The 15,083-nt window shown below is 52.9% G+C and overlaps 1 protein-coding gene across 39 annotated transcripts in view; it reads right to left on the bottom strand.

Annotated features, from left to right (window-relative positions):
* Positions 1 to 15,083, bottom strand: part of Obscn (obscurin, cytoskeletal calmodulin and titin-interacting RhoGEF) — a 138,633-nt gene that overhangs the window by 85,213 nt on the left and 38,337 nt on the right. For 27 of the 39 annotated variants that reach the window (XR_007346945.1, XM_048801358.1, XM_048801391.1 and 24 more), the window contains 5 exons: positions 13,612 to 13,887; positions 12,284 to 12,559; positions 8,309 to 8,584; positions 7,024 to 7,299; positions 3,278 to 3,553 (listed from right to left, as the gene is read on the bottom strand). The exons of 5 other annotated variants lie outside the window; for them this stretch is intronic. Coding sequence is in view for 33 of the 34 variants with exons in the window: in XM_048801358.1 (XP_048657315.1) it covers positions 3,278 to 3,553; positions 7,024 to 7,299; positions 8,309 to 8,584; positions 12,284 to 12,559; positions 13,612 to 13,887 (1,380 nt within the window). In the remaining variant the exon portion in view is untranslated. The remainder of the gene's footprint in view (positions 1 to 3,277; positions 3,554 to 7,023; positions 7,300 to 8,308; positions 8,585 to 12,283; positions 12,560 to 13,611; positions 13,888 to 15,083) is intronic. 7 more of the 39 variants (XM_048801371.1, XM_048801376.1, XM_048801395.1 and 4 more) reach the window with 4 other exon arrangements.

Genomic DNA, 15,083 nt, shown 5'->3' with positions numbered 1-15,083 from the left:
CTCTTCCATGAAGACCTGTGGCTGAGGTCTCCACACCACTCACCTGGCAGCCATCCTCTTTCTGTTCCCCACACCCTTGCCATGGTAAAAGGTGCTCTGAGGATGCTCAGGTCTCTGGGCTCCATGTGGTGTTCTCCTGACCCTGTCTCTATGCCCTTGTGGTGCCCAGCTGTCTTCTGTACTATGGCTGAAGAGTACGTCTGGGTTTACACAGATTGAATGTTCTCTCTTTGCTCATGGTACTGTGTCTCCACCTGGCCTTTGGACTCAACTTGACAATCTTCACACTCCCTGAAAAAGAACTCTGTGGATAATCAGGAGCAGACTTCTCTCTGTCTTCTACACGTTTCTCAACACTGACTCGTGTCACCTCTGTGTCCCCCTAACATACTTACTAATTTGTTCTCTGAGGCCTTAAATATGCTTCCTCTGCATGCAGTTACAACCACGGTACTGGGGATGCTATGGTAGTTCTGTTACTTTCTGACTCTCTGCAGCCCATCTACAGACAGAAGGGTTGACCACCGCCTCTTTGGAATCTACGCTCACTTTACCCAAGCTGTGAGTCTCTGTTTGATATTCCTCCTCAGTATCCACATGAGGCTGGACACACTGTCATGTGGCCCTGTTGTCCTTAAAAGGGAAGTGCTCAGAGTTATGCTAAAGGGTGGCGATTGCTGCTGTGGTGCCCTCCACAGAGGGCTTAGGAAGCTCCTCTTCTTACCAGGGCAGGGGTTTGCTGCAGTGCTGGGAACTGATAGGCCTCCCACACGCAGGCAAGTGCTCCACCATGGAGCCACACCCCAGCCTAAGAAGGTCTAAACACAAAAGAAAACTAAACTATGTCTCTCAGGCGAGAAGTCAAATTCTACTGCAGCAGCAACTCCTTCCTGAGGGGTCTCTCTGTGTAAACAGCTGCAGTCTGCAAGTCTCTGCTTCTGTAATCAGACTTGCTCAGCAGCTGTGGCAGCTGCTGGGAGATGGAGGAGGGAGCAAGACCATTTGCATGAGGGAAGTCTTGAAACCCAGGAGTCTGTTTTGTATTAAGATGCTGAGAACAAAGGGGAGAGCTCAGCCTTCGGAGAAGACTCTGTCGAGCCACACAGGAGCTGAAAGAATCTTGCTCTTTACATCTCCAAGCATAGCTTGTCTCTCTCCAGTGCCATATTTTCTGTAACATTATCGAGCACTCCATTCTCTATTGTGGGAGACCAATCTTGCACTTGACTGAGTCATACTCCCCAGCTGGGTGCTGAGGCACTCAGTCGCAGAAATGTGGCAGAGCTTTCCCCACCCTTCTTGGGTCCGAGGGTCGGTGTCTTGTGCATGGGTGTGTCTTGCTACAGCCCCATGGGTGGAGCTATGCTCATCTGTTCCTTTGTAATATAACCCCTTGCCCTGTTTAGGATAGAATCTTCCATGGAAGTGCCTTATGTGTGTCCCCTTCTCTTACTGTGCCCTTGGCTGTGGCCTACCCAGGTGTGAGTCAACCTGCTGACAGTGGACATCATGAAGATAGACTCAGCCCCTGAAACCTAACCCCTTGCCTCATTTGAATAGCTTCTTCTCAATAAAAGGGGTCAGCACGTGCTCTCTCTCTCTCTTCCTGCAGACCCTTAAGGTCAGAGGATCTGTCACAGCGACCTCAATGAAAAAGGTATTTGTGTCTCTTGTGTGGTTATTTTGCGCAGTCCAGTCAGCCCAGTTTCCCTGGAGTGACCTCTGAGCCTTTTAGTCATGAACTGAAACCCGGCACTCTTATCTTCTGAAGGAGACTCATGCCTTTTCTCTCATGGTCTCTTCAAGCCATAATCATACTGATTTGTTGATATTCTGATCAATAAACAACCTTGTGTCCTGGATTCCAATCTTCACCCAGTGTGTACTGTGCTCTCAGTATGGGCCCCATGCAGTTTGCCAGTGTTCTGCACAGGATTTTGGCCCTGGTATCCATCTGAGATGAGCCTGTGATTGCAAAGTTGAATGCACTCTTCACCAGATTTTGATGTCAGTATTATACCATCTATATAAAGTGAGACAGGGGGCACATATCCCCTTTCTATTCTCTAGAAGGATGATCATGAACAGAGTAGTTTATTTTAAAAATATATGGTATAATTTACCCATGATAAATGAATTTAGCTCTTTTGAGAGATTTTTTAAATTAGACTCCATTGCTTTAAAAAGCTATAGGATTGTTTGAGTTCTCTACTTTTTCTTGTGTAAGTTCTGATGTACTTTTCCAGGAATTGGCTAATTTGTCAATTTTTTTCAAATTTCCTTGCATGAAATCATAAAATGTCACAAATACCTTGACAAGAACACACACAGTGAGCCTGTGTTTGGTGCCCATGGCAACAACTGCTCACACGGGGCACAGGACCAAGCCATCACACGGCAGCTCAGGGCACCTGCCCCCCAGGTGCACCCTGACACAGGGCACTACACCAGTTCCCAGAGCTCTCAGGGGTCAGCAGTGAAGCTAGACACAGGAATCGCCAGAGAGATGCTCAGAACTCTCTGCCTGGCCAGTCAGGTTGCTGTGGCAGTGACACAGCTCCAACAAAACCCACAGGTGTGCCATAAGCTTCACACTTGTTCCACTTCCATGTTCACAAATTAAACTCCTAAGAGGCACATTGATGCACAGTGCTATAATCAAGAAAGAGAAAAACAAAATTTGCTCTAAAAAGAAGACTCCAAACCTCAGAGGTTTGCCTAAGGAGTGTGTCAACCAATCACTGCTCCTGGCGTATGCAGCACAGGCGTTGCCACAGACTGTGGACTTGCACGATGCCACAGTGGGCACACAGAGAACGTTGAATCCACATGCCAGGAGGGAAGCAGGCCAGACACATAGGCACGATAACCTGTGGGTCAACCCTGAGATAACTCCTAGTATGACCAGAGCTTGGGTTTCCCCTCATCAGGGTCAAAGACACTGAAATCAGAAGCTGGATGTCCCTCACAACCGGGAGAGTGACGCTGGCCTACCTCAGAACTGAAAGCCTGGTAGAGACGCAGTCCTGGACCCGGAGGGATATCAGGACAGCTCTGAGCAGGTGCCAGGCATGACCAAGCCTCTGAGGCACAGAGGGCCCTCGTCCTTCCTGTCTTCCCTTCCAGGACCCCCGGCTCAGCCTTAGGCTTGACCATGGAGTGGGGAAGATGGGGTAAGCAGTTGGGGGAAGTCAAGTGGAAAGACCACTGGGTCAGCCATGGGTACAGCCAGTCATCACCTCCAAACAAGCCAATTTAGTGTCCCATAGGAACTCACCTGTGACGTCCAGGCGGAAGGAGACCCTCTGGCCCCCGGCCTCGCAGCTGTACTCCCCAGCGTCCGCCTTGCCTGCCTGCTGCACCACCAGCTGCCGCCTGCAGCCAGAGGCCTCCACGCGCATCTGGGAGCTCTGGCTCAGCTTCTTCCCATCCTTGTACCACGTCACCTCTGTCTGGGCCTGGGCCACCTCGCAGCTCAGGGTGGTGCTGGCCCCCGCCTGGGCCTTCACCTCACTGTGTGCTGGCTGCCCCTTGGCAAACACAGCCTTGGGCTCTGGGGACAGAGGGGAGGGACGCACAGGTCAGAGATTGTCCAGGAAGCCACCTGCGGGAGGACAACTGGCTGGACAGCTGAGGACAGACCCTTCTGCAGGCCGCACCAGCTCGTGCCCTGGAGAAGTCCAGCATCCTCAGTACAAGGGAGCACAGTGTGTGACACAGCCTGTACCTGCTGCTTGGGGCTGTACCAGGTGGGAACACTGTGACAGCTCAGACTCCTCCCTGAGGACACAGCACCCACCCCTTAGAGACCAGGAAGAGTCTCCCCAGGACTGTGCAGGGCATGAGCTCTGGGGAGGGTCTGGAAGGGCCAGCCCAATATCCCTCTGGGTGTGTCTACACTGCTCTGGCTCCCACCCACTCTCCTTAGCCCCATGAGGTAGTCGCTGCCGATGTCTGCTGCATTGCTGTGGGCTGCTCTGGGCTGCTCTGGGCTGCTGTGTCCTGCTCTGGGCTCCCCTGGGCTGCTGTGGGCTGCTGTGGGCTGCTGTGGGCTACTGTGGGCTCTGTGGGCTGCTCTGGGCTGTTCTGGGCTGCTGTGTCCTGCTGTGGGCTGCTCTGGGCTAGTCCTGCTAAACTATCCTGCCCACTTTCAGTAGCACTGTGTTTTCCAATTCCTTCTTAGCAGCTCTGCATATGATTACCTGCTAGGTTGTGGACAGTCATGGGTCCTGAGTAGGCCCCATCTGAGGGGCTTGCCCTTTCCTCCTATAGAGTGTCTTCTGATGGGGCAGTTTCAGTTTCTCCACAGGTAAATACATCCATTTGCTTAATGGCCAATGCCCTATGTTCTCTCTAAGAAAAGTACAATTAACTTGAAGTCATGGAGAAACACAGGACACCTGCTAAGAGCCCACCTCACCTCCACTGAGGTCCACCTTGAAGACCTGCTTCACCTCTACGCTGAGGTACAGCCTGTATTGGATTCCTTTTGTGTTGAGTTGGATATCTGATTTTCAATTTTTTTTTCTAAGTTTAATGGTCTTAGAACTAGTTTGGAAAATAACATCCCTCTCTATACCTCCTGGTAGCACAAGAACAGAGTCATGAAGGAGGAGAGGGACCTGGTTACACTCAGAGCTGTGTCCCTTTTCTTTCCTTTTTTTGGGTGTGTGTGTGTGTGTGTGTGTGTGTGTGTTTGTGTGCGTGATGTTAGGCATTGAACCCAGGATCTTGCAGATGCTAGGTAAGCACTCTAGCACTGAGCTACATCCCCAATTTGCTTTTTAAAATTATATTTTTTGAGACAGGGTTTTGCTAAGTTGCTGATGCTGGCCTCAAACCTGTCTCCTCCTGCTTCAGCCTCTCCGAGTCCCTGGGGTTACAGGCATGGCCAGCCCACCAGCTACCTAGTTGTTCTGAGCTAACTGCTCAGTTGCCCCTGTCCTCTTGTCTGCTCCTGCCTTCAGCCATGCAGATGTCCTGACTCTGGTCGCCCGTGCCCTCCAGTTGCTCTCCAGGAGTGGCTCTGCCCATTTGGCCTGTCGATATTCCTACTCCTGGAGAGAAGCAGCAGGCACCTGGACTGTGACTGCGAACCTCTGGCTCTCCCACAGACTGCCTCCATGCACTTAAACCCCTTCTGCTTCCTCTCAAGTGTCTAGTGATGTGCATCTTCACCACGTCTGTGGGCCTGTGTCTGAGAAGACCTGGAACAGTAACGCCACGCTCTTGGCTCTGCGCTAGTTCTTGGAAACTACACTTCCGTCATCTGCTTGCTTAATCGTGTGGGTGAAGAAGAGTCTGTACACTAACACCTGAGCATGGACATTGCCCCTGCTCTCCTCCTGGACACAGTCAACGATATTTCCGGCATTCGATATTTCCGGCATTCTGCACTGATAACCCTGTCCTCTGTGAGCCCCAGCACGAGTGTCCGAGCCCCATTCCTTCCCTTTCCAATGCCGACAGCAACCCCTCCCTTGTCCACTCCTGGTCTTGAAGGTGACTCTCTGAAGTCTGCACCACTGGTGTCCCTTTGCCCTCACTTTTCCTACAACCACTCTGTTAAGCTAAGGAGGAATCATCTCATCCAGAGTTTGCTAAGAACTGCATGTTGAATTGTGTCAAACAATCTTCACAACTTCTGATGTCACACTCATCAAATACTGTCCCTGCATGCCCAGGATGAGTCATACCCTGTCCCTCAAGCCTGTTAGCACTGGGCCCTGGTGACCACCTGATGTTCCTGGGTGAACCAGGCCTGCACTCCTGCACTTCACATCTCCTAGAGCAGACAAACCCTTCACTTTGCTGGACTCATTGGGCTAACATCAGCAGAGGAGCTTGAACTTCACACTGGCAATATAAGCCTCCTGCTGACCTTGTATGCTTTGGCGTCGATCATGTACTACCTACATAAAATGAGCTAGGGAGTGTACTTCCTCCTTCAGCGTTCTAGAATTTCTATTAACATGGGATAATATTTGGTATGATTTGTTAGCAGAGCCACTGGGCTAAGATAGGGCTCTATAAGATTATTACTATGATCCTACTTCTTTAGAAGATTAGAGGACTGTTCCACTCCCTAGTTTTTCTTGTGTAGGTTTGACATGATCTTCTAGTAATTGATTACTAAGAAAAGGTGCCTTGTTGCCTTGTATAAAATAATGGCTTATCCTCACACCATGACATTTCCAGTGAACTCAGTGGGATTCCCTGGTGTCCACATACACCCACAAAACTTTAATGCAACTGCAGAGCACTGTGCCCATGGTCCTCTCTCTGTGACATTAGACTCCTTCAGGAAATGAAGCTGCTCCCGGCTTTCCTGCCAACCAGCCAGGGAGAGCAGACACACGGCTTATTAGGGGGATGCTGTGCGTTGATGCTCTACCCATCAGCAGCTAAGAGTGTAGAAAATCAATTTTAATGAAGCATGCAGATGTGACTTCATTGGTTTATTCCTTTTCATTTCTGAATTTATAAACCAAGCCATGGAGGGAATGTAGACACTGACTGCTCCAACTTGAGACAAAATGAAAATAGGTCTTATTAAAAGAGACTTTTTGGCCTCCCACCTTCCCAGCAAATGCATCACCCTGCCCTTCATGTTGCACAGACAGTGCAACAAAATTAGGGTCCGTGTGTTTCCCCCATGAACTTGCTCAGAGAGCTTTCAGGTCCATGAGGACAGAGGGAAGAGTGTCCCAGAGCACTGAAAGGGCGACGATCCCAATGGCCTCAGGTCTCTGGACCACCTCAGCCCAAGCAGCAGGTAAAGCCACAGCCCGTAGTGCATAGTTTCCCAGGTGCTGAGAAACGCCCCTCAGCATTAGACCTGGGAGGGCAAGTCTGGTGCAGAAACTTAGCTGTCCACATGGATTGGCCATCGGTACTCACACTAGGATTGAAAACCACAGGTGAGCACGGGGCACGTGGAGACATGGAGTTTGAGGGCAGGAGCACCCAGGAACATCCGCTATATCAGTCTCATCCTCACACACCAGCAAACTCAGAACTCACCTGTGACGTCCAGGTGGAAGGAGACCCTCTGGCCCCCGGCCTCACAGCTGTATTCCCCAGCATCCGCCTTGCCTGCCTGCTGCAACACCAGCTGCCGCCTGCAGCCAGAGGACTCCACGCGCATCTGGGAGCTCTGGCTCAGCTTCTTCCCATCCTTGTACCACGTCACCTCTGTCTGGGACTGGGCCACCTCGCAGCTCAGAGTGGCACTCGCCCCCGCCTGGGCCTTCACCTCACTGTGTGCCGGCTGCCCCTTGGCAAATACAGCCTTGGGCTCTGGGACAGAGGGGAAGGACACACAGGTCAGGGACTCCAGAACAGACCCAGTCCTGTCTCACAGCCTGAGCCCACCCCAGGAATGGCCGAGCAGAGTGTCCATCATGAGCAGAACATTGCATGGCTATGACTAAGTTCTATCCTACGCATGACCCAAGCTGCAAACTCCAAGGCTGGTGGGTAGACGGCTGGGCAGCCCGTCCTCATCAGAGTCCTAAGTACTTCCTGATCCACTCTGATTCTGCAGGTAACTGCATTGTCACAGCCCACAAGGCCACCACAGCCAGGCCTACCTCCTGATGCCAACACCCTCCCAGCCATTGGGAATAGACCATGACCCTTCTCCTCCCTGGGACCCCAGCCCATCAGTGGCTTCCCAGCTCTCCCATCATGCAGGCGGCACAAAAGCGGGTGGAGGCGGACACAGCAGGGGAGTCCACCTGAGCACCAAACCAGAAACCCACATCTTTGTTGGCCACAGCTACCAAAGAAATGCAGGAGACCAGAATGCCAGTGCTGGCCAATCAGCAAAGACCTCAGAGCCTGTGCAAGCCAATCAGCATAGAGCTCAGTACCCCTATGGGCCCATCAGCAGAGTGCTCAGCGCCAGTGTGGACCAACCAAGAGAGAGCTCAGCACTAGGCAGGGAAGAGAGCCCAGCACCAAATGAGCCATCAAGAGAGAGGCTCTAAGCTCTGTGTGACCCCTTCCCAGGCTCAGGGGCAGGTCACAGTGGGGAGAGGGAGGAGATGGGGGAAGGACAGATGGACATGCAGGATTCCAAAGGGCCCAAACAAGGGCTTCTGGAGCTCTGGGCCCAGCAAGTAGGCACAGGCAGGTACACGCTTCCCAGCCACAGACAACCCCAATGCCCAACTCCACCCAGAGCTGGGCCACAGATGCTGAGGTCCAAGGTCAGGAAGGACATAGGCCTCACAGAGCCTAGGCTGCCACAGGTGCCCTAGAGTTACCACCCTCCCTCCATTCACCCAGCCCTAGCAGCACCCACCTGTGACGTCTAGGCGGAAGGAGACCCTCTGGCCCCCGGCCTCACAGCTGTATTCCCCAGCATCTGCCTTGCCCGCCTGCTGCACCACCAGCTGCCGCCTGCAGCCAGAGGCCTCCACGCGCACCCAGGAGCTCTGGCTCAGCTTCTTCCCATCTTTGTACCACGTCACTTCTGTCTGGGCCTGGGCCACCTCGCAGCTCAGAGTGGCGCAGGCCCCCGCCTCGGCCTTCACCTCGCTGCGTGCCGGCTGCTCCTTGGCAAATACCACCTTGGGCTCTGGGGACAGAGGGGAGGGACACATGGGTCAGGGACTCTGTCCAGGGCAGGAAGCCACCTGGGGAAGGACATCTGGCTGGGTGGCTGAGTACAGACCCTTCTGCAGGCCACACCAGCTTGTGTCCTGGAGAACCCAGCACCCTCAGCACAAGGGACCATGGTGTGTGACACAGCCTGCTGCATGGAGCTGTTCCAGGTGGGGACTGCGTGACAGCTCCCTGCACAGGCTCCTCCAGGGAGGGACTGCAGGGCCTGATGCTGCACCTGTCCCTCAGTGACCAAGAAGAGTCTCCCCAGAACTGTGCAGAGCATGAGCTCTGGGCAGGACCTGGGAGGGCCCACCTCCTGCCTGCTCTGAGCATGTTGGCAGCTCCTCTGGGGACATATGGGTCACTTCTGGCTCCTGGGTCCTGTCCTGAGGGTAGAGACCTTCTCGTGTTTTTGGCTGTCAGTGGTGCTCCTCTGTTGTTTCAAGGTTCAAGCCTGATGTGCATTTTAAGTTGATGGTTTTTCTTTTAATCTAGGTGCTCTCTTTACATGTGCAAGCTTTTCTGTCCCCCGCAGGATGGCTGTAGACTCCCTCTGTGTGTTGCATGGCTTGGATGTGCTGTCCCCCAACACTCCTGTGCCTTAAGCTGGTTCCTGTGTGCAGTGTGGAGGTCATGGGACTCTTTGGAGGGGACCCAGTGGAAGCTGATGAGCTCAGGGCTTCACCCTCTTGTGTGAATCGAGGTTTGTGGGGAAAGCTGGCTCCTGTAGGTATGGATCAGGTCTCACAAGAGCAGGCCGTCACAAATCTTGGTGTGTCTGGCCCCCTCTGCATGTGGCCAGTCCCCTTCTGCTTCTCTTTGTGGTGCAGCTGGGACCCTCACCAGGAAATGGGCTCCATACTGTTTGGACCTTCAGCCACCAAAATTGTAAGCCACAGGAACTTCTCAGATATGTTACCCAGCCTGTTGTTGAGATGCAGCAACACCAAGCACACTGAACCAGAAGCCTCCAATGTGTCTGAGTCTTTGTTTTAACATAGTCAGATTGTCACTCTTGCTCCGCTGTGATCATGTCTTGTTCTGTTAGAAATCTTTCCTTGGCACGAAGTTTCTAAGCATCTGTGATGTCATCTAAGACCACCGCAGCTCTCCCAGGATCCTGAATCTCTAGTTCTCCTGACTAGCTTTTGTACATGGTGAGAAGTACCAGACAGCTGTGTTTCCATGTGGCTTCATGTCCTAAAAACATTCCCAAGAATGAATACAGTGTTGCCTGTGTGGGGGCCATGCAGAGTCCAGTAGGCACAGCTAGATGCAGGGCTCCTGTGTCTCACACCGTGGACCCGCTGTCTGCTACCGTAGCTTTAGTCAATTCTCAGCGACGGGGGACGCTCAGCTTGCCTGTCAGAGCCTGAGGGCCAGCGTGCTCTGCACCCTGCACCCGGGCCTGCTCCACAGCATGGGGACCCTGCAGGCTGATGATGGTCTGACTCTTCCATGCCCTTATGTCCACTTACTTAGATGTTATTTGGTGTCTCTCAAAAATGTCTGACTTACCCTGAAGAGCCTTTGAATGTCTTGCTTTACACTTAGCATCTTATGTAAACACAAGTGAGAATCCCTGATCCAAAACCAAAATGCTGCAAAATCCAAAACTGTCTGAGCGACTATATGATTGCTCCAGGTGGAAAATCCTACACCAGGAGCCTCATTTCATGCACAAAATCTTCCTAAAATGTTGTGAAAAATCGCCTTCAAGCTATGTGTGGAATGTGTATGAAACAAGTGAATTTCACATTTACACTCAGGTCTCATCCCAAAGATAGCTCATTATGTGTATGCAAATATCCCCAAATCCAAGAAAATCTAAAACCCAAGCACTTCTGGCTTAACATTCTGGATAAGAGGCCTTCATCCTCTACTCTGAGCTTTCATTTTCCACTGCTCGCTGCTCGCCCCCCGCAGAGTGGACTCAAATCTGCACAGGCTACCTTGGTAAGCCACTAACTCCACCTGATCACATATCCTTGGATTTCCGGAACAGAGCCACAGAATTCCACTCAACTCCAACTGCAGTACCTTCAATTCCATTTTCCTCTTCCCATCTGTGCCTTCCCCTCAAGGACCAGCTCTCGCTGCAAGCCAGCTAGCGCTTCCTACTATCCACGTATCCATTTGCTGTAGTGGTCAGGGACCTGGTGGATGGCCTGATGCTGTATCCTTATCGCAGCTGCTCTTTGGGTTCCCCAGTGTTTCACTCTCAGCCAGTGCTGCGTTCCTGGACACTGCCCTGGGGTGGGGGGTGCACCGTCTCCTCCTGGCCACTGCTCCATCACTTTTGCTGGGTGCTGTTGAAGTTGTGGCCTGACATCTCGGAAGATGCATCTCTGTCTTCCACACTTTCCCGGTGTACTGGGCTGTCTACGTCCAACAGGATCGAGAGTGTTTCTTCCTGTTCTGTTCTCTGGAAGACTCTCAAGGAAGGTGGAGTCAGTTCTTTCCAGAACATTTAGCAGGAGAGCTCCTGGACTTACACCCTTCTCTATGAAAAATATTTCTTATTTTTTTTAAGTTATAGGACAGTTTGAGTTGTCTATTTCTTCTTGTGTGACATCTTCATATTGTTTCCCAAGAATCTGTCAATTTGTCAAGACTTTCCAAATTTATCACCATAAAAATATCATAAAACAACATCTTGGAGTTCCTTAAATAACATCTTAGAAAGACACACAGGGTGTTGGGGACCCTTACATGATCACAAACCCCTTCTGTTGCTATGCCATGCCATTCTGTTGGGCACCTGGAGGTCTGCTGTGCCACAGCCCACCTGGTTGATGTTAAGACTCCACAGTGAAAGGAAAGTAAACTGGGCTCTTAGACTCCCTGTGAGTCAGTCAGGGAGGCAGACACACACGACTCACTAGGAAGTTCTACAACATCAGCTCTGCTCTACCAGCTAGTGGATCCTGCCACAGAAACTCAACTTTAACGAAAACTGATGTAGCTTCAACTAATGTATTCCTTTGCAGTTCTAAATCTGTACGTCAAATTCCAAAGTAAAATTCTGACATAGAACAGTGCTAACCAAAGACAAAAAGGAAACAAACTTTCCCTTGAGGGCCCACCCTGACTCCAGGGGCAGCCCAGACATGGCTGCCAACCCTCTGCCCACACACACTGCAGGAAGGCCCAGGCCTAGAGGTTGCCCAGCAGTGCACGGAGATCTCTGCCCTATGAGAAAGGGCATAGGAACAGCCCAGATACCGAAGGTCAGTCTTGAGATCACACCAAGAGTGACTGTGTCCAAAATTTCCTCTGACCCTACCCAGCATCAATTAAAATGTCCCTCACCAGCAACTACCCATGTGGTGCTGGGGACAGCATTCAGGAGCAGCCAGATCATAGGAGGCAGAGGAACATTCAGCGTTCTCTGGGGAGACACCTGGTCTATCAGGGGTTGCAGGCCAGAGGGAGCCAAACGCAGACAGCAGAGAACATCAGCAGGGGCGGGGCAGCGTTCAGGGTGCTAGTGCACCCCACGCAAAGTTATACTCCAGTGTGAGGGGGTGGGCAGTCCTCCCCCACAACTACCAAGCCCAGCTACATATGAACAAGAAGGGAGGGAGGAGGGGTACGGCTGAGCACAGAAGTCTAACGGAAAGCACAGGGCATGTCACCAAACAAGGCAAGGTGCTGTGCAGGGACTCACCTGTGACATTCAGGCGGAAGGAGACCCTCTGGCCCCCGGCCTCACAGCTGTATTCCCCAGCGTCCGCCTTGCCCGCCTGCTGCACCACCAGCTGCCGTCTGCAGCCAGAGGACTCCACGCGCACCTGGGAGCTCTGGCTCAGCTTCTTCCCATCCTTGTACCACTTCACCTCTGTCTGGGCCTGAGCCACCTCGCAGCTCAGAGTGGCACTCGCCCCCGCCTGGGCCTTCACCTCACTATGTGCTGGCTGTCCCTTGGCAAACACCACCTTAGGCTCTGGGGACAGAGGGAAGGGACGCACAGGTCAGAGACTCTGTCCAGGACAGGAAGCCACCTGGGGAAGGACATCTGGCTGGACGGCTAGGGCAGACCCTTTGCAGGCCACACCAGCTCATACCCTGGGGAAGCCTCAGCACCCTCAGCACAGTAGAGGCATCCCCTTCTCTGCTCAGAACACACCCAGGACCCACAACAGATGCCTGGACACTGGTACCACAGAGCCCTGTGTGGTTCTGGGTTTCCCCGTACACACAGCATGATGAAGCTTATCTTAAAATTAGGCACAGTAAGAAATTAAAAACAGTGCCTAATAACAAAAGCAAACAATTATGAGAACACATTGTAGTAAAGCCTGTGGTTTGGGGGCCATTACTTTAACATCAGACGGTGACACTATGACTACCTTGACCACGCCACCTGATGACTGGCCAGTGGGCAGGGCCTCACACAGCATCTACACACTGGGCAAAGGATGGTTCTTATCTGTGGGATGGAACAGGAGGAAAACCTCCCACATTAGGTCAGGGTTTCCCACCAGCTTTGAGTCACAGACCATGGCCACACCATTCACAGGAGGGGAGGCTGCCCCAGAACACCAGAACTCCAACATGCACATATGCCTTGAACAATTCCACACACCCTGCGATGGGTGAAATACCCATTACCCCAGTTGGGAAATTCAGACCTCTCTCACTAGTGAGAACTAGCCGTGGTGCAGATGAGGGCACCAGAGCATCCGACAGAAAGATGCACAGACATGACATCTGGTCCACGTCAGACCACAGGGAGAGCCAGTGTCCTGCACACCAAGGAGAACCTAGAAGGCTCTGGGTAGACTCTGTGGTATGACTGGTCATTGGAGAGTGGAAACCCCACTAGGGGTTCATAAAAAGCCCTCTCCCTGTGAGCCATTCCCAGCCAGCTACTGTCCTCCAGTTAGGAAGATAGAAGCTGGAGAGATGAGATCTAATAGGAAAACATCTCACAGGAATGTCCATCTGAGCCAATAGCCAGTCTCATCACCTCCAAACAGGTACTACAGGACTCACCTGTGACGTCCAGGCAGAAGGAGACCCTCTGGCCCCCGGCCTCGCAGCTGTACTCCCCAGCGTCCGCCTTGCCCGCCTGCTGCACCACCAGCTGCCGCCTGCAGCCAGAGGACTCCACGCGCACCTGGGAGCTCTGGCTCAGCTTCTTCCCATCCTTATACCACGTCACCTCTGTCTGGGCCTGGGACACCTCACAGCTCAGAGTGGCGCAGGCCCCCGCCTCGGCCTTCACCTCGCTGCGTGCCGGCTGCTCCTTGGCAAATACCACCTTGGGCTCTGGGGACAGAGGGAAAGGACACACAAGTCAGGGACTCCAGAACAGACCCAGCCCTGTCTCACAGCCTAAGCCCACCCCAGGGATGGCCGAGCAGAGTGTCCATCATGAGCAGAACATTGCATGGCCATGCCTAAGTTCTATCCTACGCATGACCCAAGCTGCAAACTCCAAGGCTGGTGGGTGGACAGCTGGGCAGTCTGTCCTCATTAGAGCCCTAAGCACTTCCTGATCCACTCTGATCCTGCAGGTAACTGCACTGTCACAGCCCACAAGGCCACCACAGCCAGGCCTACCTCCTGATGCCACCACACTCCCAGCCATTGGGAATAGACCATGACCCTTCTCCTCCCTGGAACCCCAGCCCATCAGTGGCTTCCCAGCTCTCCCACTAGGCAGGGGGCACAAAAGCAGGAGGAGGCAGACACAGCAGCCCCTAGCCTCGCAGCTGTTCTCCCCAGTGTCCACCTTGCCCGCACCAAACCAGAAACCCACATCTTTGTTGGCCACAGCTACCAAAGGAATGCCAGGAGACCAGACTGCCAGTGCTGGCCCATCAGCAGAGACCTCAGAGCCTGTGCAAGCCAATCAGCAGAGAGTCAAGTGCCAGCCAATCAGCCCAGAGCTCAGTAACAGTGTGCGCCAGTCAGCAGACAGCTCAGTACCAGATGGGGCAAATTAGCACAGAGCTCAGTGCCAGCCAATCAGCAGACAGCCAAGTGCCACTGTGGACCAATCTACAGACAGCAAGGTGCCAGTGTGGACCAATCATCAGAGAACTGTCATCCTGAACCAATCAGAAAAAACCCAACACTAGGCAAGTCACTGGGAGAGAGTCCAGCACCAGGTGGGCTATCAGGAAAGAGGCTCTGAGCCCCATGTGGCCCCTTCCCAGGCTCAGGGACAGGTCACAGTGGGGAGGAGGAGGAGATGGGGGAAGGACAGATGGATATGCAGGATTCCAAAGGACCCAAGCAAGGGCTTCTGGAGCTCTGGGCCCAGCAAGTAGACTCGGGCAGGTAGAGGGAGCCCCTGCCCCTACAGGACATGGTCTCCAGTATCAAGCAATCCCTAGTGCCCAACTCCACCCAGAGCTTGGCCACAGATGCTGAGGTCCAAGGTCAGGAAGGACATAGGCCTCACAGAGCCTAGGCTGCCACAGGTGCCCTAAAGTTACCACCCTCCCTCCATTCACCCA

Source organism: Marmota marmota, unplaced genomic scaffold, assembly GCF_001458135.2.
Source record: "Marmota marmota marmota unplaced genomic scaffold, marMar, whole genome shotgun sequence".
Classification (NCBI taxonomy): Eukaryota; Metazoa; Chordata; class Mammalia; order Rodentia; family Sciuridae; genus Marmota; species Marmota marmota.
Note: the sequence above shows the minus strand (reverse complement) of the source record. Positions and strands in the feature narration are given on the sequence as shown.